The sequence below is a fragment of the Zalophus californianus genome, chromosome 13 (assembly GCF_009762305.2).
Source record: "Zalophus californianus isolate mZalCal1 chromosome 13, mZalCal1.pri.v2, whole genome shotgun sequence".
In the NCBI taxonomy this organism is placed as follows: domain Eukaryota; kingdom Metazoa; phylum Chordata; class Mammalia; order Carnivora; family Otariidae; genus Zalophus; species Zalophus californianus.
Genome location: NC_045607.1, coordinates 10,093,243 through 10,120,449, shown reverse-complemented (window position 1 = coordinate 10,120,449; position 27,207 = coordinate 10,093,243). Strand labels below are relative to the sequence as shown.

Sequence of the window (27,207 nt, the reverse complement as noted above, 5' to 3'; positions counted from 1 at the left end):
ATCAGAGATAGAACCTGCCTGCTAGTTTATAATCTACAGTAGAGGGTAAAAGAGTATACAAATTTAAAAGTGTAGATTATGCTCGTATGACAAAGTTTGAAAAAGCAGTCTTGGAAGATTTATTCATTATTAGATCTATGACCTTGAACAGATCATTTGTCTTCTTAGAAAATCAGCTGACCAAAACTCAAATGTAAACAAATGAAAATTCTGAATGGTCCTATGTCTACTAAGAAATAATCTGTAATTAAACAGTTGCCCTAATGAAATCACCACATGGCTTCACCGGAGGATTTTTCTAACCATTTATGGAAGAAAAAGCATCAATATTAACAAAACTTTTCTAGAGAAAAAGAAGGAACGTTTCCCAACCCATTTTATGAACCAGGATAGCCCTGATGTCAAAATCTGAAGGGCAATATATGAATGTAAACTCAGATGCAAAAACTCTAAAAAATATACTAGTTCCTCTAAAGTATATATAGCAATATATAAAAAAAGATAATGCATCATGACTAAGTATAGTTTATTCCAGAAACGGAAGCTTGATTTTAACATTAGAAAAAAATCAATGTAATTCAACACACAGTAACAGAAAAAAAAGAGGAGAAAAAAAATCATATGATCATCTCAATAGACACAGAAACAACATTTGATAAGATTAAACACCCATTCATGGGGCGCCTGGGTGGCTCAGATGGTTAAGCGTCGCCTTCGGCTCGGGTCATGATCCCAGGGTTCTGGGATCGAGCCTCGCATCGGGCTCCTTGCTTGGCGGGGAGCCTGCTTCTCCCTCACCCTCTACTGTTCCCCCAGCTTGTGTTCTCTTGCTCTTTCTGTCAAATTAATAAATAAAATCTTAAAAAAAAAAAAGATTAAACACCCATTCAGGGTTTTAAAAAAGATCTCAAAGACTTCTACTTCTGGCCAAGATATAGTAACAAGGACCAGATTTATCCCCTTACATTAAATAACCAAAAGAAGGCAGACAAAATAGTTTAGACAACAGACTGGTTTTCAAGACACTGTACATCAGGCAACAAAAAACAATCTCTGAGGACAAAAAGTGAATCCTACAATTGCCCCACCTTGCCACTTTGAGAGCATTTCCAGGGTGTGGCACAGGGAAGAGGAGCCCAGGCAAAGCCCAAGGGTATCCTAAATTGAAAACATGGAGCTGAGAGTCCAGGAAGACCAAGACAGCTAGAGTTCACAGGGTAGAATACTGTAGAGGAAAAAAGCTAAACAGAGAGACAATACGAGAGATCTGTGGGGAGTTCCTCTAAAGTATTCCTCTGAATATGCACTGGCCCATGCATCCAAGAAAACTACCAGACACAGAGGGAAAAAAATCACCCAAGAGGAATTGCGGGAACAGTGCCTAGAGTTTACAAAGGCCAACAAGAGTGCCTATTCCCATTAGCCAGACTTAGAAAATCTTATAATTTCCTGGTAGTGTATTCCACAGGGTCTTGCCACATAATAAACAATAAGCCCTAGTACTGAAAGCCCTACGTGTTGCTTTGGTCCCACCCAACAAAGCTTAAAACCAATACCCAAAAGGACCAAAGTATTTCTATATAATTTAATTGCGTCCCAGGAAAAATATCCAGAAATGAATAAGAAGGAAAAAAACAAAACCGAACAAAACTCCAGTCACTCCACAATGTCTGGCATCCAAACAAATATTACTAGGTATCCAGAGAAATAGGAAAATATGACCAGTGATGATGAGAAAAATCAACCAATCAAAATCTACCCAGAACTGACATTAAAATAGCCATCATAACTACAAGCATAAGCAGTCTTTTTCTGTAAAGGGCTACATAGTAAATATTTTAGGCTTTGTAAACCATACAGTCTCTGTCACAACTATTCAACTCTGCCACTGAATAAAATTCTTGAATAGCCTTGTCACATGAAAAACAGGACATACAAAAACCAATAAACATCTATACAGGTACTTGACTTCATTAGTCATCAGAAAAATGCTAATTAATACCACATTGTACCCTAGTAGCAATAAGCACACTCAACACCTAGATCTTTTTTTTTTTTTTTTAAGATTTTATTTATTTTTCGACAGAGAGAGACACAGCGAGAGAGGGAACACAAGCAGGGGGAGTGGGAGAGGGAGAAGCAGGCTTCCCGCGGAGCAGAGAGCCCGATGCGGGGCTTGATCCCAGGACCCTGAGATCATGACCTGAGCCAAAGGCAGACGCTTAACGACTGAGCCACCCAGGTGCCCCTCAACACCTAGACCTTGATTTTTTTTTTTTTTTGAGTAGCCTCCATGCCCAACATGGGGCTTGAACTCATGACCCTGAGATCATGAGTCACATGTTCTACCCACTGAGCCAGCCAAGTGCCCCCAGATCTTGATTTTTAATACCATTCTCCAATAAAAGGAAACAGGATTCCTTGGAGAAATGTCTGATTCTAGGACTGAGGCAAGAAATATACAAGATGAGCCTGGAGTATCTTGAAGTGCCAAAAAGTAAGGAAGCATTAAAAAAAAAACTTTTGTAACCCACAATGGTAGGAGTATGTCAAAGGGACACAGTAGCAAATTGAAGAGCACCCAATGGCCAAACTGGAACAATTTAGGCACCAAAAAAAAAAAAAAAAAAAAAGGAGGTAGTGTTGGAATATAACCCAATGTATTAAAAAGGAAAAAATCCAGGGCACCTGGGTGGCTCAGTCAGTTGGATATCTGCCTTCAGCTCAGGTCATGATCTCGGGGTCCTAGGATCCAGCCCATCGGACTCCCTGGCTTCTCCCTCTCCCTCTATCCCATCCCCCCTCCACTCGTGCTTGAGCGTGCACTCTCTCTCTCTAATGAATAAAATCTTAAAAAAAAAAAGAAAAGAAATCCATTTTAAATAAATGCCTGAATATAAATAAATAGACAAATAAATAAATGGAGAACAGACCAGTCCCCTATAAAGAAGAATTTAAAATAATTTACATACTTTGTCTTCAAAGAAGTGACACAAAACACCCATTCTTTAAGTATGGACTGCACATAATGATTTCCTATCAAAGAGTACAGTATGAAAAGGGGGATAAAGGAACAACACAACAAAGGAACTTTACAGTGAATTCTCACAAAAGTAGTTGATGGGAGTGTAAACTGGTACAACCACTTCAGAAAACAATGTCAATATTTAGTTGAAAATACCCATTTTATATGACCCAGAAAGTCTTTAGACATATACCCTAAAAAACTCTTGCACACGTACAGGAGATGCTTTAAAAAAATGTTTGTGCTTGCACTGTTTGTAACTTAGAAACAATTCAATTATTCATAGGAGAATGGATAAATTGTGACACAGTCGGGTGCCTGGGTGGCTCAGTCAGTTGGGTGTCTGCCTTCGGCTCAGGTCATGATCCCAGGGTCCTGGGATCGAGTACCGCATCGGGCTCCCCGCTGAGCAGGGAGTCTGCTTCTCCCTCTACTCTTCCCCATTGCTTGCACTCTCTCTCTCTCACACACACTCTCAAATAAATGGATAAAATCTTTGAAAAAAAACTTGACTGTGACACAGTCAAGTAACTGAATACTATGCAACAGTGAAAACGAATGGCACACATCTATGTGCATCAACATGAATAGATCTCAAACTCTTAATGTTGAATGAATAAAGCAAACCAAAGAACAAATTCAGTATGATTTCATGTATATAAAGATTTTTTTATAAAGTTTTTTTTAAATTTTATTTACTTTTGAGAGAGAGAGAATGACAGAGAGCATGAGAGAGGGGAGGGTCAGAGGGAGAAGCAGACTCCCCGCTGAGCAGGGAGCCCGATGTGGGACTCGATCCCAGGACTCCAGGATCATGACCTGAGCCGAAAGCAGTCGCTTAACCAACTGAGCCACCCAGGCGCCCCTCATGTATGTAAAGATTAACAAATCTAAAACTAAACAATATATGTACAGCTACATCCATATGTTGTAAAACCATGGAAGAAAATGCAAGGAAATGAAAATGATTTCAAATAGTGCTTTCCTCTAACAGGTGAGGGGAGGAGGTGAATGCCATAGAAGAAAGCCACATAAGGAACATCCAAGATATTGATAATATACTAATTTTAAAGTTGGTCAGTGGGAACAAAGATATTAATTTTATTCTTCTTATTTTTATTTATTTTTTGAAAGATTTTATTTATTTATTTGACAGACAGAGAGAGAGACACAGCGAGAGAGGGAACACAAGCAGGGGGGGTGGGAGAGGGAGAAGCAGGCTTCCCGCAGAGCAGGGAGCCCGATGTGGGGCTCGATCCCAGGACCCTGGGATCATGACCTGAGCCGAAGGCAGACGCTTAACGACTGAGCCACCCAGGCGCCCCTCAACAAAGTATTTCTTAAACACCTATTGCATTCCAGATATTTTCTGTGCTTTATAAACAAACATACATTCCTGTCCTCACAGACCTTACATTCTAGTAAAGGAAGACCTCTAGAAAGCAAAACCTAGATTGAATGAATGGGGGGAAAAAACACACAACTTTTTTTAAGGGGGGGAGGGGCAGACAGAGAGGGAGAGAAGAGAATCTTAAGTAGGCTCCACAGCCAGCTCAGAGCCCAATGCGGGGGCTTGTTCTCACAACCCTGAGATCACAACCTCAGCCGAAATAGAGTTGAACACTTAATCGACCGAGCCACCCAGGTGCCCCTAAAATCCAACACTTTTTTTAATTAAAAAAATTAAAAGAGCAGAGAAAGTGATGTTGGGAGTACAAGGCAGACTGCCATATGAAATACTGAATTTAACTTGAGATGTTTAAAATTTTTTTATTACAGAAACTCTTAGATGTTTACCAGTTTTTAAGAAACTAGGAAAAGTCAGGGAACCTGAGTGGTTCAGTCGGTTAAGCATCTGTCTGCCTTCGGCTCAGGTCATGATCTTGGGGTCCTGGGACAGAACTTAGCAGGGAGCCTGCTTTTCCCTCTCCCTCTGCTGCTCCCCCTGCTCGTGCTCTCTATCTTGCTCTCTCTCTCAAATAAATGAGTGAAAAAATCTTAAAAAAAAAAAAAGAAAGAAAAAAAGAAAGAGGGGCACATGGGTGACTCAGAAGGTTAAGCATCTGCCTTTGGCTCAGGTCATGATCCCAGGGTCCTGGGATCGAGATCCACGTCTGGCTTCTGGCTCAGTAGGGGGCCTGCTTCTCCCTCTCCCTCTACCTCTCTCCCTGCTCATGCTCTCTCTCTCCCTATCTCTGTGTCTCAAATGAATAAATAAAATCTTTAAGAAAAAAAAAAAGAGAAACTGAGAAAAATCTAAAAGATGAAAACATCAACAATATGTTAAGGGAAAACCATTTTCTGCTTTTGGTATTCTTTTTTTTTAAAGATTTTTAAAAAAATTTTATTTATTTGAAAGAGGTATATGAGTGGAGGGGGGTGGACAGGCAGAAGGAGAGGGAGAAGGAGGCTCCCCACTGAGCAGGGAGCCTGATGTGGGGCTCGATTCCAGGACCCCGGGATCATGACCTGAGCTGAAGGCAGATATTTAACCAAATGAGCCACCCAGGTGCCCCTGCTTTTAGTATTCTTGAGAATGTCAAGTAAACTATCCATTAAAAGTTCTCAGAATATTAAAAAAAAAGTACTAAGCATATCTAGATACTTGTAGAGTATCTGTTAAACAACTGCCTGCACATGAAATCTGTCTTAATGACCCCATTTTCAGAGCTAGCATTTTTCATAAAATAAATTTTTATTTTATTTTTTTAATATTTCTATTTATTTGAGAGACAGTGAGAGCGAAAGAGACCACAGAGGGAGAAGGAGAAACAGACTCCCCACTGAGCAGGTAGACTGACGCGGGGCTCGATCCCAGGACCCTGAGATCATGACCTGAGCCAAAGGCAGATGCTTAACTGAGCCACCCAGGTGCCCCAATAAACAAAATTTTAAAGAATTTCTGAAAATGAATGGCTCAGCTCTCATTTACCTTTCCATCTGTTACCTTTATTTCTTTATGTAGTGTCAATTTTCAAATAGCACACAAAAAAATACAATATGCTGCAAAGGATAAAACAATGTAAAATATGAGAGAAGAAAGAAAAATCTGAGAGCTTCAGGAATACCATGCTGATTGAATCAAAGACTACATTCCTGCACCTGAAGATTTCTCCACTCGGTAACATTTCAAATTACTTGTCCATCATCTAGTCTTGAGCACAAGGTCATCTGTTATCCAGGAAAACTAAGAAACATCACTTACATTTCTACCTTTAAATCTTATATCTAAGAGACCTGTAATAGCATAAGCTGTCTGGAAACAGACTTCTTTTCATTCTTAATGGTCTTTATTTTCTTTATTTTCTTATTTACTTTTACTTTAAAAGTAAAATTGCACTAGGTTATCCCAAACAATTAATTTTACCTAATTACCTTAGCCATTGGAGAGGAATATCTGATAAACTACATTACGTCAATTACAGAAAATGGTAAAATTAAAAATGGTTTTAGTAGCTTGAGGAAATCTGAAGCACTTGAAACTAGAAGACATGCATTTCAAGAACCGTTTTCATTTTACTTATGGGACTTTAATAAACCCTCATAGGAAATTATCTCCAGTAAAGTTTTAAAAAAAAATGCCAGTGTCACTATTTCACTCTGTAACCGCAAAAATACCATAGAGACAGAAAAAACTGTGTTTTGTCCTGCCTGAGCCACTTCCTAGCTGTGTTACTCTAGGTAAATCACTTTACTTTCCTGAGCCTCAGCTTCCCTATTTGTAAATGGGAACAATACCATCTGTCTTCTAATGAAGTAACAAACATAAACCTGATCTGCTAATAAGCACCAATGAGCAACCTGGGAATTATCTTCCCTTGGTCCCCTCTTCCCATGTAGTTCATTGACTCTACTCTGTAATCAACCTGAACAGTAAACAATTAAGAATTGATAAAAACAAATAGTTGAACCAAATACTTAAGATCTATACATTTTACTGAATGTAAAGTATTCATTAATAAATTTAAAAGGGCTTGTTAAAAAATGAACTAGTGACAACAGGTAATATATATGAGAAATCACTGGCTAATATATCAGTGAATGCCAATCATTATCAAGAAGTCCAAAAACCAGCAACAGCCCACCCTGATTCTGAAATTTCTTCATCACCTTCTCCCTAATCTTTTTTCCCAAAGGAGTCCCTCTGGTCTTCACCTCTTAAGGGCAATTTTAAGCCTTATAAAAATCTAAAACACATTTATTAATTCTTTAGGCGTTTTAGACTTCCCGACATCCCTCTGTCCCTAACACTTCAGGAATATTTACTCCATCATTTCAGACTGCAACCTTTCTGCTGGTTATCCTTCCCCTCCCTTGTCTAAAAATAATAATGCCATTAATAGTAGTAGTGATCAGCAGTATTAATGAAGAGCCAACATTTTGTGACAGGCACTATCTAAACACTTTGTATCTATAGAGCACTGAAGACTCACAACAACCCTATGAAGTAGAAACCATTTTATACAAGAAACTGAGTTACAAAGAGAATGTTGTTTTCCAGGGTCACACACCTCACCTGAATCATTCCAAAGTCACAGCTCTATTATTAACATGCATACAACCTTCTATATCAGCAGGACATCAGAATGGAGTTATCTGGGCAGGGACATTACTTCCAATTTTGCTATTTTGTACTACTCTTTAAATTAAAAAGACCCATAATTTAATGAATACATAAGATGAAAGCCTAGGAGATAAAAATCTATAAGGGAAGGACACAGAATCTGTTTTTCTTCTTTTATGATACTAACAGCGGTTCTGAAGGTGGAAATATGTCTTGTTTCTAAGTTGAAGCACGTTAATAGATAGCAAGGTCTCTTCTCCAAACTCTGGCAAAATGGAATACCAAGTCAGTCATCCGCTGTTGCGTAACTTAGCGGCTTAAAACAACAGTCTTTAATTGTGCTTGTGAATCAATCTGCAATTGGGTAGGGCTTGGCAGGGACAGCTCTTTTTTTTTAAAGATTTTTTATTTATTTATTTATTTAACACACAGAGAGAGAGAGAGAGAGAGAGAGAGCGCGCACAACTAGGCAGAGCGGCAGGCAGAGGGAGAGGGAGAAGCAGGCTCTCCGCCGAGCAGGGAGCCTGATGCGGGGCTCGATCCCAGGACCCCGGGATCATGACCTGAGCCGAGGGACAGCTCTTCTCTGCTCTACATGGGCACCCACTGGGGCTGTATGATGAGAACCTGGAGGATGAGGATCCACTTTGAGGACGGTTCACTCACATGGCTGGCAAGCCGAGGCTACGTGTCAGCTGGGAGTTCCGCTGCGGCTGAGGGCCAGGAGCTTCAGTTTCTCTCACACAGACTCTCACTTGAGCCCTCACAGCACAGCCTGGGAACCTGGTTCCAAAAGTGAGTATCCCAAGAGAGGAAGGTAGAAGCACGTGGCATTTCTGTGACCTAGCCCCATGAGTCACACGGTCGTGCCTGAGCCATGGTCTATTGGTGGAGATGGTTGCAAAGGCCTGCTCTGGTTAAGAGACAGGGACACAAACCACAACAGCAGATGGGAGGAGTGCCAAGGTCACAATGTGAGGAGAACATGTGGAATGAACCCGGCAAAAAGCAACAGGTAAAGAGACTGAAAACAGGGGCTACGTCTCCCTCTCCCTCTGCCTGCCACTCCCACGGCTTGTACTCTCTCTCTCTCTGGGTCAAATAAATAAATAAAATCTTTAAAAAAAAGAGAGAGAGAGAGACTGAAAACAATAACCTGGAGCTTCTCCACCTCTGTGATGAAATGAATTCAATGGCCTACAAGTAATTATCTTCAGGGCCAAACGATGGAGAAAAAGAGAAGAAAAGATAAGGTTAGGTACTTCCCAGATTAAGAGAGTGACAAAATAAAGGAAAGTGAGTAACCTCTCCCTAAAAATTAAAGATTTTTGAGTTGGAAGAAACTTCTGACATCACTTAGTTTATTGCCATTATTCCAGCAACAACTAGAAAATGGAGCTCTACTCATTTACTCTTCAACGAAGGTTAGGGAAACCTCTTATTTTTAATAAAATTCTAAATTCTAAAATGCCTAAGATTTTATTAATTCATTTCATTCTCTATTGTTACTGGCAGTAAAAACCCTTGAAATTGAAAAAGCATCAAATACTTCTAGAGTTAACAAGGTAAGGGAAAGCTGAGGCACCTGCATTCTCTTTCAAAGATGATAGGTTTATGGGCAGAGAGAAAACAGATTACCAAATGACTCTTGGAAAAAAGATGAATCAAACCCCTAGGGCATGTAGGGAAAAAAAAAAAAAAGGAGTGACTAGAAACCAGCCAAAGCCCTGGGGATTTCACCAGCATGCCCTGGGATGCTCTTCACACACCTCCTAACACAGACTCCGTCCCTAAGCCACAGTTCCTCTCCCACACAGCAGAGCTAGAAAGAGCTCCAAAAACATGTAATCCAGTGGTTTCCAACGTTTTCAGGTATAAGAACCTCTTTTTAAAAACTAAAAAATTCTACGGCCATATATATAACAATTGTAGTTTTGTTATGTTGTTTTTTTTTTTAAGATTTTACTTATGTATTTGAGAGAGAGAAAGAGCATGAGTGGTGGGGAGGGACAGAAGAAGAGGGAAAAGCAGACTCCCCACTGAGCAGGAAGCCCTACTCGGGGCTTGATCCCAGGACCCTGGGATCATGACCTGAGCTGAAAGGCAGACGCTTAACCGACTGAGCCACCCAGGGGCCCCTGTTAACTGGTTATTAAGAAAAATCAATAATGAGAGAAGTACCTTGAACTCACTAACATCTCTACTAAATGCCATTGGTATTTTGTCACAAGGGCATATAAAATACGGAATAGCCGGTACATGAGACATTTGATTCGGATAAAATTCTTAGGAAACAGTGAAATACATGTCAGCTATTAATGAACATGTAAGTAAACCATATTTGAAAAGACAGAGGCTGAGGAATTTTAAAGGACCTCCTTTTCTGGTATGTTACAGTAGGATTTGTCCTACTGTGCTTACTGCTGCACTCAATAACGAATCTTTCCCAATACAGATTCTATAATTCTCTTATAAATTATTAAAAGAATTCCCCTTCTTTTAAACTTGTATCTCAATAACTTAAAACTGGTTTGAGACAATATAGATACATATTCCTCTTTTTCAAAAAAGGTAAGAAATCTCTTACTTGTTGATGACAATTTCATTATCACCAGCTAGGAGTCACCACAATAGATAAATGACTTGCTTATCTATTGTTAGAAAGACAGGCTAATGGCAACTGTTCCAAATCTAAAGTTTTTGGGGGAGAGGGGGCAATTGTTCTCTAAAAATATGTAGATAATGCTACAGTTTGGAATTATCACAATAATTTAAAAATTCTGGGGCACCTGCCTGGCTCAGTCAGAAGAGCACGTAACTCCTGATCTCATGGTCATGAGTTCAAGCCCCATGTTGGGTGTAGAGATTACTTATAAATACATAAATAATAAATAAATAAATAAAACTTTAACAGTTCTGACTGCCACTTTGCAGGCTTTTGGAAAACCATGTGTGAGCACCTTCATCATGGGCTCCTCCAACCAGGAAGAACGCCCGGGATCCTGCCAAACAGGCACATATGCTTCTGAGGCCCATGGGAGTATACGGAGAGAGCTTGGGAGAAGGAAACCCAACTGCAAAACAAGAATATAAAGAATGATGCCTAGCTTTAGTGTGCAATGTTTCCAAAACAGCTGCCAAGTTTATGAAAACACAAGCATTTCTCCTTTAGTTTAGCTCGTGGTGAAGATGGACATTTCACGGCAGACTGCATCCATGAAGAGAACCCACAGCTAATTATGCAGAAGCTACGACAAATTTAGGAGCACTCTGGCAAACTAGGGATGAAACAAAGTAAGGCCACAAAAAAGATGAGGCTTATGTATCAGTCAGAGTTCTTCTGAGAAAGAGAACCAACAGGATGTGTGTGTGTGTGTGTGTGCGCGCGCGCGCGCGTGTGTGTCTAGATAGATAGATAGATAGATAAACAATTGGATTACACAATTACGGAGGCCAAAAAGTCCTAAGATCTGCAGTTAACAAACTAGAGACCTCAGGAGAGCTGATGGTATGATTCTAGGTGGAGTCTGAAAGCCTGAGAACCAGGAAAGCTTATGGTTTAAGCTCCAGGCTGAGAGCCAGCAGGCTGGAGACCCAAGCAGAGCAAGGTTTCAGCTCAAATTGAAAGCAAGAGAAGACTGATGTCCCAACTCAAGCAGTCTAGCAGGGGGAGTTACCTCTTATTCAGACTTTTTGCTCTTTTCAGGTCTTCAACTGATTGGATGAGGCCCACCCACATTGGGAAGGTCAATCTACTTTACTTGGTCTACCAATGCAAATGTTACTGTCATCCAGAAACATCCTGACACACACCCAGAATAATGTTTGACCAAATGTCTAGGCACCAGTCAAGTAGATACATAAAATTAACCATCACCCACTCTTCCCAGACAGCCAAGAAGGGGTTGAGAAAAAGTTCAAACCTAGTGACAGATACAAGGCAGAGGAAAACTGAATTTCATCGGGCAACGACCTTTTGGCTCTTGCCTTAATAGGAGTGAACATGAGCATGGACTACCGCCCAATCTGTGGGACAAAAGATCAGGGACAGAGCAAAGACTCTGAAGAGGAAAGCAAATGGTTAGAGATTCAGCTATTACGAAAGGCACACATCACTGCCTGAAAGTCAGTTGTCCTGCAATGCCTTTAATCAAAAGAGAGCTGCTTCCAAAACACACACACACACACACACACACTCTCTCTCTCTCTCTCTCTCTCTCTCTCTCTCTCTCTCTCTCTCTCTCCCAATGCCCATCAGAGACCTACCCAGAAGGAGAGAAAGCTTAGCCAGAGACTGATCCCTTGAGTACAAAAGAGCCAGTGTCGAACGAAAGGAGACCCCCCACACCCCCCAAATCACAGGCTTACATACCTCAGCCCTTGTGAAGCCAGGATAGTGAGTCAGGCTGTTGGCCAGAACTGTAGTCATCTCAAGCTCAACCAATGCAGGACCCCCTTCCAAGCTCACTCACGTGCTTGCTGGTAGGCTTTTTTCCTTACCAAGTGGCCCTCACCATTGGCTGCCTGTCTTCACAACATGGCAAGTGGCTCTTGTCTGTCCAGGGCGGCCTCACATCATGGCAGCTTGTCTCCCATAGAGCAAGTGATTTGAGAGAGAGAGGGAAAGAGTACACCCCAGACGAGCCAAAGTCTCTGACGACCTGATCTGGGATATGAGGTCTCATCACTTCTGCCATTTTCTAGCCACTAGAAGGGAGACAAAAGTCCAGACCACACTCGAGGGGAGGAGAACTAAGCTCCACCTTTTAAAGAAAGGAGAACCAAAGAATTTGTGGACAGATCTTTAAAACCACCACAGGGACTAAAAGAATTATTGAAGGAAAAAAAAGTAGCTGGATAGTTATTAAGACATCAATGAATGTTTTATTCTCACTGTATTCCCCAGTCTCCAAGACAGTCCTAGCCTCAAGGGAGGTTTGTGCTTGTTTTCTGAAAATGTGCACTCCTTGAGGAGATGACGCTGAGAGAAGGGTGGAAGAACAGTACCTTTGAGGGCAGAAAGGCAGAAGTAAGAAGAAAAAAGGAGTGAATTATCTAGTAAAGGGAAGGACTTCTTCAGGACCCACAAAAAGAGGGGGCCTGCAACCCCACTTCTTAGCAGTGCTCTAGATAAATGACAGGTCCTGGGAGGGAAATGGGTGTATGCTATACCTAGGAAAGCTGAAACTTCTACACTGGAATCCCCATACCGAGCAAAAATTCATGTGCCTGAAGTTGGCCATAACTGTCAGAACAACCAAACATCAATGAACCATACTCTCCCAGACAACATTCTTACCAGTCACAGCCATTATGAACTGAAAACTTACCTTTCATCCTTTGCCTGACTCCTCATAAGGTTCCCAGATTCTTATACAACCCTAAGGAGGGGAGGATGCCCATTCTTAATCACTGAGACTGAATTTTTCATCAGTGTGGTGGGTTGGGGGTGGGAGGGGCACATGTCCCAAGGTTGGATTTAATTTCATGTAAAGGAATTAAAATATTGTAACATTTCTTGGTTACCTGATTTTGTGAAATAAAATTCGTACCTACTGGGACACCTGGGTGGCTCAGTTGGTTGAATGTCTGATTCTTGGTTTGGACTCAGGTTATGATCTCAAGGTTCTGGGATCGAGCCCCACATCAGGCTCTGCGCTCAGTACAAAGTCGGCTTGTCCCTCTTTCTCCTCTGCCCCTCCCCTGGCTTGTGTGCCACCCCCTGCAATAAACAAATAAAATCTTAAAAAAATTCATAGCCCTACTATATAGTCAATTTACTAATTTATGGGTATCTTTTACAACTCATTAAACTTGGCAGTTTTTTTTTTTAGATTTTATTTATTGGGGCGCCCGGGTGGCTCAGTCGTCAAGCGTCTGCCTTCGGCTTAGGTCATGATCCCAGGTCCTGGGATCGAGCCCCGCATCGGGCTCCCCACTCCGCGGGAAGCCTGCTTCTCCCTTTCCCACTCCCCCTGCTTGTGTTCCCTCTCTCTTTGGCAAATAAATTTAAAAAAAAGATTTTATTTATTTATTTGCCAGAGGGAGAGAGAGAGAGAGCACAAGCAGGGGGAGCGGCAGGCAGAGGGAGAAGCAGGCTCCCCGCTGAGCAGGGAGCCCAATGTGGGACTCATCCCAGGATTCTAGGATCATGACCTGAGCCAAAGGCAGACGCTTAACTGACTGAGCCACCCAGGCGTCCCAGATTGTGGGACACTCTTAATAACAAACATACTTCTTTCAACAAATAAAGAGCATGGGGAAAAACAGAGTGGGAAAACTACAGACTTACAAGAACTTGAGATCCAATCAACAAATTGCAACAAATTACCTGGATCCTGATTTGAACAAACATTCTATTTTTATTTATTCTTTTAAAAGATCTATTTACTTTAGAGGGGAGGAGGGGCAAAAAGAGAATGGAGAGAATCTCAAGCAGACTCCCCACTGAGCACAGAACCCAAGGTGGGGCTCAATCTCATGACCCTGAGATCACGACCCGAACCGAAATCAAGACTTGGATGCTTAACCAACTGAGCCACCCACACACCCCAAACAAACAGACATTTTAAAAAACGATCAGCCAAATGTGGAAATCTAAACACTGACAAGATATTTGATGATACTAGGGGAATACTGTTCATTTTTAAGTTATCGTTAATGGTATTGCGGTAATGTGTTTTAAGAGTCCTTATCTTTCAACAACACATACTACAATATTTAGACGAATACCATGTACGGCATATGTTTCAGGTAGAGTAGGAGGGTATATAAATGAAACAGGATTCAACTGAAAGTTATTGAAGCTGGATGAACAATTTAAGCCTTCTAATTTTGTCTGTATTTGAAATTTTCCACATATATGCATACATACATACATAAAAGGCAAAGTGGAGCCTTAGAGGCTAGCCTGCTTAACTTTCTTCTACCTACTCCCACCCTCCAGGGAGCCCTTGAATTAGTCCCAATGAATCTTTGGGCTCATTTCTTTTCTTTTCTTTTCCTTTATTTATTTGACAGAGCGAGACACAGCGAGAGAGGGAACACAAGCAGGGGGAGTGGCAGAGGGAGAGGGAGAAGCCGGGTTCCCGCGGAGCAGGGAGCCCGATGCAGGGCTCGATCTCAGGACCCTGGGATCACGACCTGAGCTGAAGGCAGACGCTTACCGACTGAGCCACCCAGGCGCCCCTGGGCTCATTTCTTAACACCCTTAAAAATCACTGCTTGAGTCAGTCTAGGTTTTATTCTTGAGTAAAATATTACCATGAAAATGCTTACCACTTTGACCACACTATCTTGGGCCCTGTAAAATCTGTTTTTGCAGAACCAAATTTTGGTATGTCCTAGGTTTTCACTGACACATGCTGTAAGAAACAGCTTTACCAAAACCACTGCATTTCTGTAGGGATGTTACTAAGGCAAATACTATCATACACAAACTCTCTAAGTAGAGGATATCCCTGTGTTTCAGTGTAAACTGGAAAATGTTCACCTGGTTTTCAATATAACTACCTCCAGAATCTGTTCCTCACTAGAGAGTATGGAGATCTATCTCCCAGAGATAAGCATTACTTGTTTGATGACTACATACAGAAAGACTGCAATGGACAGATAATACTGCAAAGAAAGAACATCCAAAAAACAGAAAGCAGTCTGGTTTATTTCCACATCATGCTATTAAAACGCTCTACTCTTCTTCACATTTCACTCAAGATGGTCTCTGTTAGTTATTTCATTCATTTGCATAACTTGGGTAACTATTTACTGATGACTTCCAAATCTGTATCTGAAGCCCTATGCCATTTTCAGCTCCAGACCCATATTTCCACCTGCCTGGTGAGAGATGGCAAACACTGAAGCACTTTACACTCCATAGAGTCAAAATAAACTCATAATCGTATGCTTCCAAATTTGCCCCTGTCTCTGCTGTCTCCATTAAAAGTGTTGCCATCCAAACTATTATTCAAGCTAAAGATACAGTGAAGAGGGGCGCCTGGGTGGCTCAGTTGTTAAGCGTCTGCCTTCGGCTCAGGTCGTGATCCCAGGGTCCTGGGATCGAGCCCCACATCAGGCTTCCTGCTCTGCGGGAGGCCTGCTTCTCCCTCTCCCACTCCCACTGCTTGTGTGCCCTCTCTCGCTGTGTCTCTCTCTGTCAAATAAATAAATAAAATCTTTAAAAAAAAAAAAAGATACTGTGAAGAAAAGGAAAAGGCAAGCCATAGACTGGGGGAAAATATCTGCAAAACATTTGTTTCCAGAATAAAGAACCCTTATAACTGTACACAAACAACTGATAAAAAATGGACAAAAGATTTGAAAAGAAAACTCACAAAAGAAGTTTTATGAATGGCCAATAAATACATTAAAAGATGTTCAACATGATAAATCACTAGGGAAAGGCAAATTATTATTTTTTTATTCTTTTAATTTTTTATTGTTATGTTAATCACCATACATTACATCATTAGTTTTTGATGGTGTTCCATGATTCATTGTTTGTGCATAACACCCAGTGCTCCACACAGAACATGCCCTCTTTAATACCCATCACCAGGCTAACCCATCCCCCACCCCCCTACCCTCTAGAACCCTCAGTTTGTTTTTCAGAGCCCATCGTCTCTCATGGTTTGTCTCCCCCTCTGATTTCCCCTTCATTCTTCCCCTCCTGTTATCTTCTTCTTTTTTTTTCTTAACATATATTGCATTATTTGTTTCCTCTGAAACAAATCTGTACAGATTTGTGATTCAACAGTCTTGCACAATTCACAGCGCTCACCATAGCAGATACCCTCCCCAATGCCTATCACCCAGCCACCCCATCCCCACTCCAGCAACCCTCAGTTTGTTTCCTGAGATTAAGAATTCCTCATATCAGTGAGGTCATACGATACATGTCTTTCTCTGATTGACTTATTTCACTCAGCATAACACCCTCCAGTTCCATCCACGTCATTGCAAATGGCAAGATCTCATTCCTTTTGATGGCTGCATAATATTCCATTGTATATATACACATCTTCTTTATCCATTCATCTGTCAATGGACATCTTGGTTCTTTCCACAGTTTGGCTATTGTAGACATTGATGCTATAAACATCGGGGTTCATGTACCCCTTCGGATCCCTACATTTGTATCTTTGGGGTAAATACCCAGTAGTGCAATTGCTGAATCGTATGGTAACTCTATTTTCAACTTTTTGAGGAACCTCCATACTGTTTTCCAGAGTGGTTGCACCAGCTTGCATTCCCACCAACAGTGTAGGAGGGTTCCCCTTTCTCCACATCCCTGCCAACATCTGTCGTTTCCTGACTTGTTAATTTTAGCCATTCTGACTGGTGTGAGGTGGTACCTCATGGAGGTTTTGATTTGGATTTCCCTGATGCCAAGCGATGTTGAGCACTTTTTTATGTGTCTGTTGGCCATTTGGATGTCTTCTTTGGAAAAATGTCTGTTCATGTCTTCTGCCCATTTCTTGATTGGATTATTTGTTCTTTGGGTGTTGAGTTTGATAAGTTGGGAAAGGCAAATTAAAAACATAATGATATATACCCCTAGGCAAACAATGGTGATGGTTTCAAGGGTATACACGTGTGTCAAAACTTATTGAATTGTACACTTTAAATATATGTGGCTTATTGTATGCCATTATACCTTGATAAAGCTTTGTAAAAGAAAAAGAATGGCAATACCAAATATTGGCAAGGATATGGAACATGTGGATTCCCAAACATTGCTGGTGGGAATGCAAAATGGTACAGCCACTTTGGAAAACAGTCTGGCAATTTCTTAAAAAGTTAAACATACACTTACCATGAGACCCAGCAAGTCCACTCGTAGGCATCTATCTACTCAAGAGAAATGAAAACATATCTGCCCGAAGACTTAACTCAACTGTTCATTAACAGATGCATTCATACTAGCCAAAAACCAGAAACAAGCCAAATGTCTGTCAACTGGTGAATGCATAAACAAATTACAGTAAAATCATACAATGTAAAAACATACATACATTGCTCCGCAGCGATAAGAAGAAATTAACTACAGTTATGAACAAGAACACGGATGAATCTCAACAGCATTACACCAAGTGGAAGAAGCTAGACACAAAAGACTATCTAATGAATGATTTACTTACATGAGATTCTAGAAAAAACAAAGCTATAGTAATAGGGAAAAAAGATCAGTGGTTCCCAGAATCATGACTACAAGGTAACGTGAGCAAATGTGGGGGTGGGGAGGGTAGCAATGGCAATGTTCAAGATCATAATTACAGTGGGTGGTTACACACTGTATACATTTGTCAAAACTCATCAAATTGCATACTTAAAATTGGTGCACTTTTTTTTTACACTAATAATACCTCGGATCAACATGTTTTTAAAAAGACTAGAAGGAAAGGCAAAATAAAAATATTTAAACTAATGACAGTCACAGGTATCATTTATTAAATATTTAATGCATGTCAGTAACTGTTATCATATACTTTACATTCATTACTTCAATGAATCTTTTTTTTAAATAGACAAAAATCTCTGCATTCACAGTTTACATGCTATGGCGGGGGTGGGGGGATAATCCTCCAAAGAAAGTACTGTCAACACCTGCTTTTTGCAAAAGGGCAAACAGGTTCGGAGATTAAATCTATACTTTGTTCTAGAGCCCAAAGGCAGTATTTGGAAGAGCTGGGATTCGACTCTAGTCCAGGATTTCTCGACTTCAGCATCACTGACAATTTGAGCTGAATAATTCTTTGATGTGGGAGGACACTCTACACATTGTAGGGTGTTTAACACCATTTCTGGCCTCACCTACTAGATGCCCTTAGTTTAACAACCAAAAATGTCTCCTCCAGACATTGCCAAATGCCCCCAGGAGGCAAAACTGCCCCTTTTTGAGAAGCACTCCTTAATCTCTAAAAACTGACACCACAGCCCAAACTATTAAAAACACCTTTCTTTTTTTTTTTAAGATTTTGTTTATTTATTTGAGATAGAAAAAGAGCAAGTGAGAGAGAGAGAGAGAGAGAGCGAGCATGAGCAGGGGGAGGGGCAGAGGGAGAGGGAGAAGCAGGCTCCCCACTGAGCAGGGAGCCTGATGTGGGGCTTGATCCCAAGACCCCAGGATCATGACCTGAGCTGAAGGCAGACACTTAACAGACTGAGCCACCCAGGAACCCCTAAAAACATCTTTCTTTCCACACCTGACACTGCCCTGGTTCAGGTCCTAAATTCAGCTCACTTAAAATCTCATCATTAGTCAGTCCATCCAAGGTCTACTCTGTCATTTCAATAGTCACACTATGCCAAAGTAACCTCTTAAAAACCTCCAGGGCCTAGATGAGATGTCTGCAAAAAGTGCCCTCACTACCCGTATGCAGAATTACTATAAACCCTTTGTGTACATACAAAGTCATTACACTGTCCCATTGTTTGGGTCTGCCTTCTCCACTACCACATGAGTTTTACCCCAGCAAGGGCCAAATCTTGTGTCTATATCCCTGGTACCCAGGACTAGAGAGCACTTAAATGGTTTTAGAATTCAAATGTAATTCAAACAAATTACATATACCATCAAAATGCTTAGATTTCGGGGCGCCTGGGTGGCTCAGTCGGTTAAGCGTCTCCCTTCAGCTTGGGTCAAGATCCCAGCATTCTGGGATCGAGCCCCGCACTGAGTTCCCTGCTCAGCAGGGAGCCTGCTTCTCCCTCTCCCTCTGCCTGCTCATCTGCCTACCTGTGATCTCTCTCTCTCTCTGTCAAATGAATAAAATATTTAAAAGAAAAATGCTTAGATCTCTTTGCTTTAAACACATCACTAAAAAAAGCCCCCACATCAGACAATAAAGCTTTAAACAACGTGAATCCTATCCAAACAAATGGGTCTTGTTCCTGATAGGATGAGAGGATGTTCTAACTCATAACCCAAACATTATTAAGCAGACATGTTGAGGTCTTCAGAATTTTCCAAAACCACATAGAGATCAAATTTCCTAATCTTAAAACTCCTTTCGGTCTAGTACAGTTTATCAGGGTCCTTAAATAGTGTCACAGTATTTTGGACCACTAAAGCTCCAACCTACACTAACTCCCTCTTGCTACCAATTCATTTATTGGTTCACTATAGTTTCACTGAGCACCCACTCAGTGCTAAGGGTACAAAGATGTACTAAGATAAAAAATAAAAGTTTTAGTGAGAAAAAAATACAGGAAGAATTAATAAGAGTAGTGTATGAAATGCTTATCTCAAATTATCTTAGTTCTTAAACATTATTATAGTTTGGTGTGTACTAGGACTGTTCTCAAAAGATACAAGGGGGGCGGGGAGTGCAGGGCGGGAAAATGTCGGATTCAATAGGTGCTGGGGATTAAGAAGTCCCCTTGTGAGGAGCACCAGGTATTGTATCTAAGTGTTGAATCACTAAATTCTACACCTGGAACTAATATTACACTATATGTTAACTAACTGGAATTTAAATAAAAACTTAAGAAAAAGAATAATTCAGCCACTGACTAATGTCTATCAAAAAGAATGACCTAACACCAACTATCCTAAAAGAAAAATGATACTTTTGGCAACCGTTTTCCCAACTGTAACAGGATATATAGCATAACAGTCAACAACTCTACACAGCAGGCCAACTCAAAGGGGTGCTTAAGACCAAGTTCAACAATTAATTCATCTTGAAGTGTTAATCAGGAAGTCATTTCATTTGATATTGAGAATTTTTATGGCCACACTATGCAATTGATAATAAAAGCTATAAAAAATTTCTGGCTAGGATCATTACATCCCTTCTTTTTCTTTCTTTTTTTTTTTTTAAACATGGTTTGGATCCTTTTTATTTTTTTATTTTTTAAAGATTTTATTTATTTGACAGAGAGAGACACAGCGAGAGAGGGAACACAAGCAGGGGGAGCGGGAGAGGGAGAAGCAGGCTTCCCGCTGAGCAGGGAGCCCAATGCGGGGCTCGATCCCAGGACCCCGGGACCATGACCCAAGCCGAAGGCAGACGCTTAACGACTGAGCCACCCAGGTGCCCCCATTACATCCCTTCTTTATAATCCATCTTTAGGGCCTTAACTAGTTATTTTGTTCTCTATTTTTAGATCAATTCCAGAACTGTTTTCTGAGGAAAATCATGGTCTTGTCCACAGGACCTCTTGAGAGATGTATGTTGGCGGTCCGTTCAGTTCTAAATCCTGACTTGATCAGGGTCTGACCTAATCAGACATGAGAAGTACATGCTCTCATGATTCTTGACTAAGAATAGAAGCCTAAACTCATTGCTGCCTGATGCTTACTAAAACTTGGTTATAAGAAATAATATTCAGGAAGCCCACACTGGGGACTCCCAGAGGCAGCAATTCTGGAGGAAGGAAAGGCGCCTCAAGGAGGGACCTTCTGTTAAAGGAGCAACCCAAGAATTGAGAGTGAAGGACAATTTAATCTTTCTTACAATATGTTCTCTCATACAGCTCTCAAACTTGTTGGTCGCAGGAGCCCCTTAACAACTCTTAAAAACTATCTTTGTGAGTATACCCATCAATACTTATATTAGATTGTAAAAGAAAAATTTTAAACACAGTAATACAGAAACACACATTCCATTAGCCCTCAGAGTTGAAGTGAAATCACTCCTAATTGTAGCCTCAGAAAATTCCACTGTGAGGGCGTCTGGGTGGCTCAGTTGGTTAAGCAACTGCCTTCGGCTCAGGTCATGATCCTGGAGTCCAGGGATCGAGTCCCACATCGGGCTCCCTGCTCAGCAGGGAGTCTACTTCTCCCTCTGACGCCCTTCCCTCTCATGCTCTCTGGCTCTCATTCTCTCTCTCTCAAATAAATAAGTAAAATCTTTAAAAAAAAAAAAAAGAAAATTCCACTGTGAATGAGAGTGAATAATAGCAAAAAAGGCAAGTAAAGTCTCAGTATTACTAAGAAAATAGTTTTAGGGGCACCAGGCTGGCTCAGTGAGAAGAGCATGTGACTCAATCTCGGGGTTTTAAGTTCAAGCCCCACGCTGGGGGGAGAGATTATTTTAAAAATTAAATGAATTTAAAAAAACAAAGACAGTAAAAAAAAATCTGTTAATTAAAAGAAATAATATTCATAGAAAACTATTTAAGGACATATTCATTGAATAATTCAACCAACTATTTTCTAAGTGTCAGGCACTAGTCTAGATGCTGGGAATAAACAGAATCCCTGCAGCTTCTTCATCCTTGTTTATTTCTGAACCAAGCCAAGCCACCAGTGAGATGTATACTAATACACTGATTTGGCTCTTTGGAGAATGTTCACTGGCATTACATGAACCTGGGTTGAGAAGCATTATAAGGAGCAATCTTAAAAAACTCACTACTGGGGCACCTGGGTGGCTCAGTCAGTGATGCAGCTGCCTTCGGCTCAGGTCATGATCCCAGCATCCTGGGATCGAACCCCGCACTGGGCTCCCTGCTCAGCGGGGAGCATGCTTCTCCCTCTCCCTCTGCCTGCCGCTCCCCCTGCTTGTGCTCTCTCTCTCTCTCTGTGTCAAATAAATAAAAATTAATTAATTAATTAATAATAATAATAAAATACTCACTACTATGTTTATTATTAGGATTCCCCCCCAAAAACACAGGTCCCCACAATGAAGACCAGTGAGACAAATTTTTCTCAGATCTGGCAATCAAGGGGCACCTGCAGGGCTCAGTGGGTTAAGCGTCTGCTTTCAGCTCAGGTCATGATCTCAGGGTCCTGGGATGGAGCCCAGAGGCCAGTTCTCTGCTCAGTGGGGAGCCTGCTTCCCCCTCTCCCTCTGTCTGCCATTTCCCCTGCTTGTGCTCTCTGTCAAATAAAATCTTTTAAAAAAAAAACCTAACAATCAAAAAAAGTTGTACTTCTCTTAAACAACATGCATTTGGGGGCGCCTGGGTGGCTCAGTCGGTTAAGCATCTGCCTTCGGCTCAGGTCACAATCCCAGGGTCCTGGGATCAAGCCCCCCAGGGGGCTCCCTGCTTCTCCCTCGGGTCCTCCCCCTGCTCCTGCTCTCTCCCTCTCTCTAATAAATAAACAAAAATCCTTAAAAAAAAAACCACGTGTTTGATTTTATAAACACCATGAATCTGGAAGTTGAGCTTTATTTTCTTCTTTGCTTTGTTTAAGAAAACTAAGAGCCAAATATGGAATCCATCTTTAGTAACTGTACAGTATTTTCTAGTCTATATACTAACTTTGCCACTGGTTTATTATCTTCTCTCATTTCTTCTTTGCCTTAATACCTTATTTTTAATCCTTTAGCCTGTATACATTTAGAAAAGAGGTGGGAAATAAAGAGTATTTGATAGCTGCTTTTTTAACATAAAATTGATTGTGTACTTTCTATGTGCCAGGCACTATATATACTAAGCACTTTACAACCCTCTAAGGGTTGGACTTCTTTTTTTAAATTATTCTTTTTAAAAGCTTTTTTTAAAGATTTTATTTATTTGAGAAAGAGAGAGAGAGAGCACAAGCAGGGGGAGTGGCAGAGGGAGAGGGAGAAGCAGGCTCCCACTGAGCAGATAGCCTGACTTGCTTTTAAATTTTTAAGTTACCTCTACACCCAGCATGGGGCTTGAACTCACAACTCTGAGATCAAGGGTTGCCTGCTCTACCACCTGAGCCAGCCAGCCGTACATACATAATATATGTATATTATTTCCATATACAGCTGAGGGAACTGAGGCTCAAGGAGGTTTATTAACTTACGTATGATCTCACAACTTGTATATGACAGAGCTAGAATTCAAATGCAGCCCAAATCATTACACCTCGGCATATGTACAAGTTATCACAGGATCAGATTAGGTGAAGGAGAGGGTGGGAAAGTCCACACACAGGATGTGACATTTGAGCTAACAGTCTTAAAGGAGGGAGCTTGTCAAGGAACAAGGAGAAAGTATTCCAGAGAGAAAGAGAAATCATGTGCAAAAACCCAAAGCAAAGAGAGAACATAAGTTCTGGGAATGGCAAGCAGAACACAGAGTTACATTCAGCAGTTCATTCATTGTGCAGGATTCACCAGAAAGTTAAGTCATTTAATATTAGACATTTAAGAGGTCCAGTACTGAGAATTTCCATGGCCACAGTATTGAACTGTCACTGGGAAGACAAGCAGAAGTGAAATGAAGGCAGTCTCTTTTTTTGGGGGGGGGAGCGCAAAAGAGAGAGAGAGAGGAGGGACAGAGGGAGAAGGAGAGAGAATTCCAAGCAAGCTCCACGCTCAGCACAGAGCCAGACGCAAGGGCTCGATCCCATGACCCTGAGATCACAACATGAGCTGAAATCAAGAGTTGGATGCTCAACCAACGGAGCCACTCAAACACCCCAAAGGCAGTCTCTTTTTATCATTAGGCTAAAAAGTCTGAATTATGTTCAATAAGCAATGGGGAACCATAGAAGGACTGAAGCAGGAGAATTACAAGATCAACTTGCACAGCATGATGAATGAATTAGATTTGAGGTAGAGAACGCAGTCAGGAGTCCACAGCAAGAGACTGACAGCGAAGTAATGAGAGTTAAAATCTGCCCCCAAAAAACATGTAATGTAAGCCACATAAATAATTTTTAATTTTTGTATAGCCATGTTAGAAAAGTAAAAAAGAAAAAAAATGAAAATAATTTTAGTAATACTTTTATTTAATCCAATATATCTAAAACATGATTTCATCATATAATCAATATAAAAATTAGTAATAAAAAATTTTGCATTCATTTTTTCATACTAATCGGAAATCTGATTGTATTTTTACTTAGAGCACACCTTGTTTTGGACATTAAATTTTCACTGGAAATATTTGATCTGTATATAGATTTCACAAAACTTACAGATGAAAAAGTAGATTCACATACCCAAATTTTTCTAAACATACTTGAATATTTTCCAGGGAGTCAAGTACCAGTTTTTTAATTTAAATTAATTACAATTAATAAAATTTAAATTCAGTTCCTCAGCCATGCCAGCCATATTTCAAGTGCTTTATGGCCATATATGGCTACCATACTGAACAGTGCAGACCCAGAATGACAAAGGACCCTTGGCTGGTAGCACTTCTGTCATCAGCATTTCAAATCTACTTACTGTTGAGGTATTCTGTGTACTAACATTGGTAACTTACCAAGTATTAACTATGACAGTGGTCCTACTGGTCACATCCTCGCTACTGTAGCTTACTTTCTAGACCACTGCCTACATCTGTGCAAAAGAAATCTTCTCATGACCACACAGAATTGCTATATAGTATCTGACATGTGAAATGCACACAAAAATGTTTGTGGGATGGATATATGCTCTTCTTCATCACTCAAGTAGTAATTCACTTGTATGTGGACTACTTAAGCCCTCTCTTTCTATTTCCCTATGGTTTGATTGTTTATTAGACTCTATGTACTAAGTATGATGATAAAAGGAAGAGCAGTAAGAAAATCTATTTTCGGGTGCCTGGGTGGCTCAGATGGTTAAGCGTCTGCCTTCGACTCAGGTCATGATCCCAGGGTCCTGGGATCGAGTCCCGCATCGGGCTCCTTGCTCAGCGGGAAGTCTGCTTCTCCCTCTCCCTCTGCCTCTCCCCCTGCTTGTTCTCTCTCTGTCTCTCTCGCAAATGAATAAATAAAATCTTAAAAAAAAAAGAAAAGAAAATCTATTTTCAATTGCATGTTTATTAGAGGCATTACAAAACAATGGGTAAGAGCCTAAGTTCTGGAGTGAGACTGCCTGGATTCAGATGTGGGTTCCATTATTTATTAGATGAGTGATCTTGGCCTCTCTGTACCTCAGTTCCCTCTTCTGCAAAATAGTGATCACAGTACATACTTCCTTGGGGTGCTTCAAGATTATAGAAGATAATACATATAAAGCACTGGCACATGGTACTTGGCACATAGTAGATGTTCAATAAACATTAGCTTTTAATATATTTTATTTATTTTTTAAAGTAAGCTCTATGCCCAACGTGGGGCTTGAACTCACCACCCTGAGATCAAGGGTCGCACACTCTACCAAGAAAAGCCAGCCAGATGCCCCAACATTAGTTTTGTTTTGTTTTTAAGATTTTATTTTTAAGTAATCTCTACACCCAATGTGGGGCTCAAATTCACAACCCTGAGATCAAGAGTCTTATGCTCCACAAACTGAGCCAGCCAGGTGCCCCCCCATGCCCCGAAACACTAGCTTTTAACAGAGCTGGTGAAGAAGTTGAAATTACAGCTAAAGTAAAAAACTAGGATTTCTCAATTACCCACGTCTCTTTCCCATATAATCTTACACACACACACACACACACATACACACATATACACACGTACAGGTAGTACTCTGACCTCCTCAAAAGAAAGATCTTGCATGTAGTTATATTCATTACAAAAGGAGCTAAATAAAAAACTTCATCTACTGACAGTGTATAACTATGCACCATGGCATAGGTGTAGCCAAGCAAATGGAAAAACACGAAACAAAATAGGAAGGCGTTTTGCCTTACCTGCTTTTCCGTTTTCGAGGTGGTTTCTCCACTGTGCCAGTCAGTCTACAACCAAACAAATAAGACGGTAACTAAAAGTAACATATAAGAACACGTCTCCTGGCCCTACGGTGCCAGTCAAAAACTCAGCGTACCACCCTCTAGGACCACAGGCTCGCTAAGCTCATACCTGACCTTACAAACGCCTTATGCTCTGTTTCCCCTATTTACCAAGACCAAGCAATCCTGGGACTCACGGTTCCCCTAATGTCTGCTTTGCCCAAACCCTGCTCTCCCTGCTAGTCCCTCACTCCATCCTCAGCTCCTATTCGTCACAGCCCCGCTCCCCAAAACCACCCACCTCCACCTACTCATTGTCTGCCTCGTCACCCCCGAAAGCTCCTCCGGCCTCCCCTTGCCCGTGCCCACCCCCTCCCGAGCGTGCACAGCCCCTCCGAGCCCCGCCCCTCCCGGCCCCGCGCCCCCCGCATTCCACGGCCCGTCCACGGGGCGCGCGCGCCCTGCCCATCCCGGCCCCGCGCCCCCAGTCTCACCCCTCGGCGTCCCTTCCCTCACACGCCCCTCTCACCCGGCATCGAGGATGCGATCGCCGCCCAACCCACTCCCCCGCCCCTGGATGCCCCCAATCCCCCCTCAGCCAGAACCCCCCGCCCCTCCCGTCTCGGAGCCCCGAATGCTTCACGGCCCCGAGCCGCTGCCCCTGGGCCCGCTCCCGCGCCCCCGCCCCATCCCCAACCCCGACCTCGACCCAGCTCCCGCCCCACCTGGGGACCAGGCGACTCCGCGGCTGCTGGGGCTGCCGGGCTCCTCTGACCATCCGGCTCCTGCTCCGCCGCGGGAGCTGCTCCGGCGGCCGCAGGGCTCGCTCGGGAAGCTGAGGCGGCGGAGGCTGGAGTAGGCGGAGAGGCGGGAGGAGGGCCTCGCGCCTCTGCCTGGCATGCCGCGGGGCCCGCCCTCTCCGCGCCTCTCCCCGACTCCTATTGGCTAGAGCCGTAGTGTGGCCGAAAGCCTGGCAGTCGATTGGACGCTCGGGCCGTCACATCCCGCCACCTAGGTTTGGTTGAGACTGCAGGTGGCGGCGGAGGTGCCTTAGAGACTGCTAGCAGGGCAAGGGAAACCT

At 41.8% G+C, this 27,207-nt stretch overlaps 1 protein-coding gene across 4 annotated transcripts in view; it reads right to left on the bottom strand.

Annotated features, from left to right (window-relative positions):
* Window positions 1-26,976, bottom strand: part of SCAI (suppressor of cancer cell invasion) — a 137,457-nt gene extending 110,481 nt beyond the window's left edge. For 3 of the 4 annotated variants that reach the window (XR_003523725.1, XM_027615769.1, XM_027615771.1), the window contains exons 1-2: window positions 26,852-26,976; window positions 26,088-26,132 (exon numbers count right to left, since the gene is read on the bottom strand). Coding sequence is in view for 2 of the 4 variants with exons in the window: in XM_027615769.1 (XP_027471570.1) it covers window positions 26,088-26,132; window positions 26,852-26,904 (98 nt within the window). In the remaining 2 variants the exon portion in view is untranslated. The remainder of the gene's footprint in view (window positions 1-26,087; window positions 26,133-26,851) is intronic. The other variant, XM_027615770.1, reaches the window with a different exon arrangement.
* Between the last annotated feature and the right edge of the window lie 231 nt (window positions 26,977-27,207).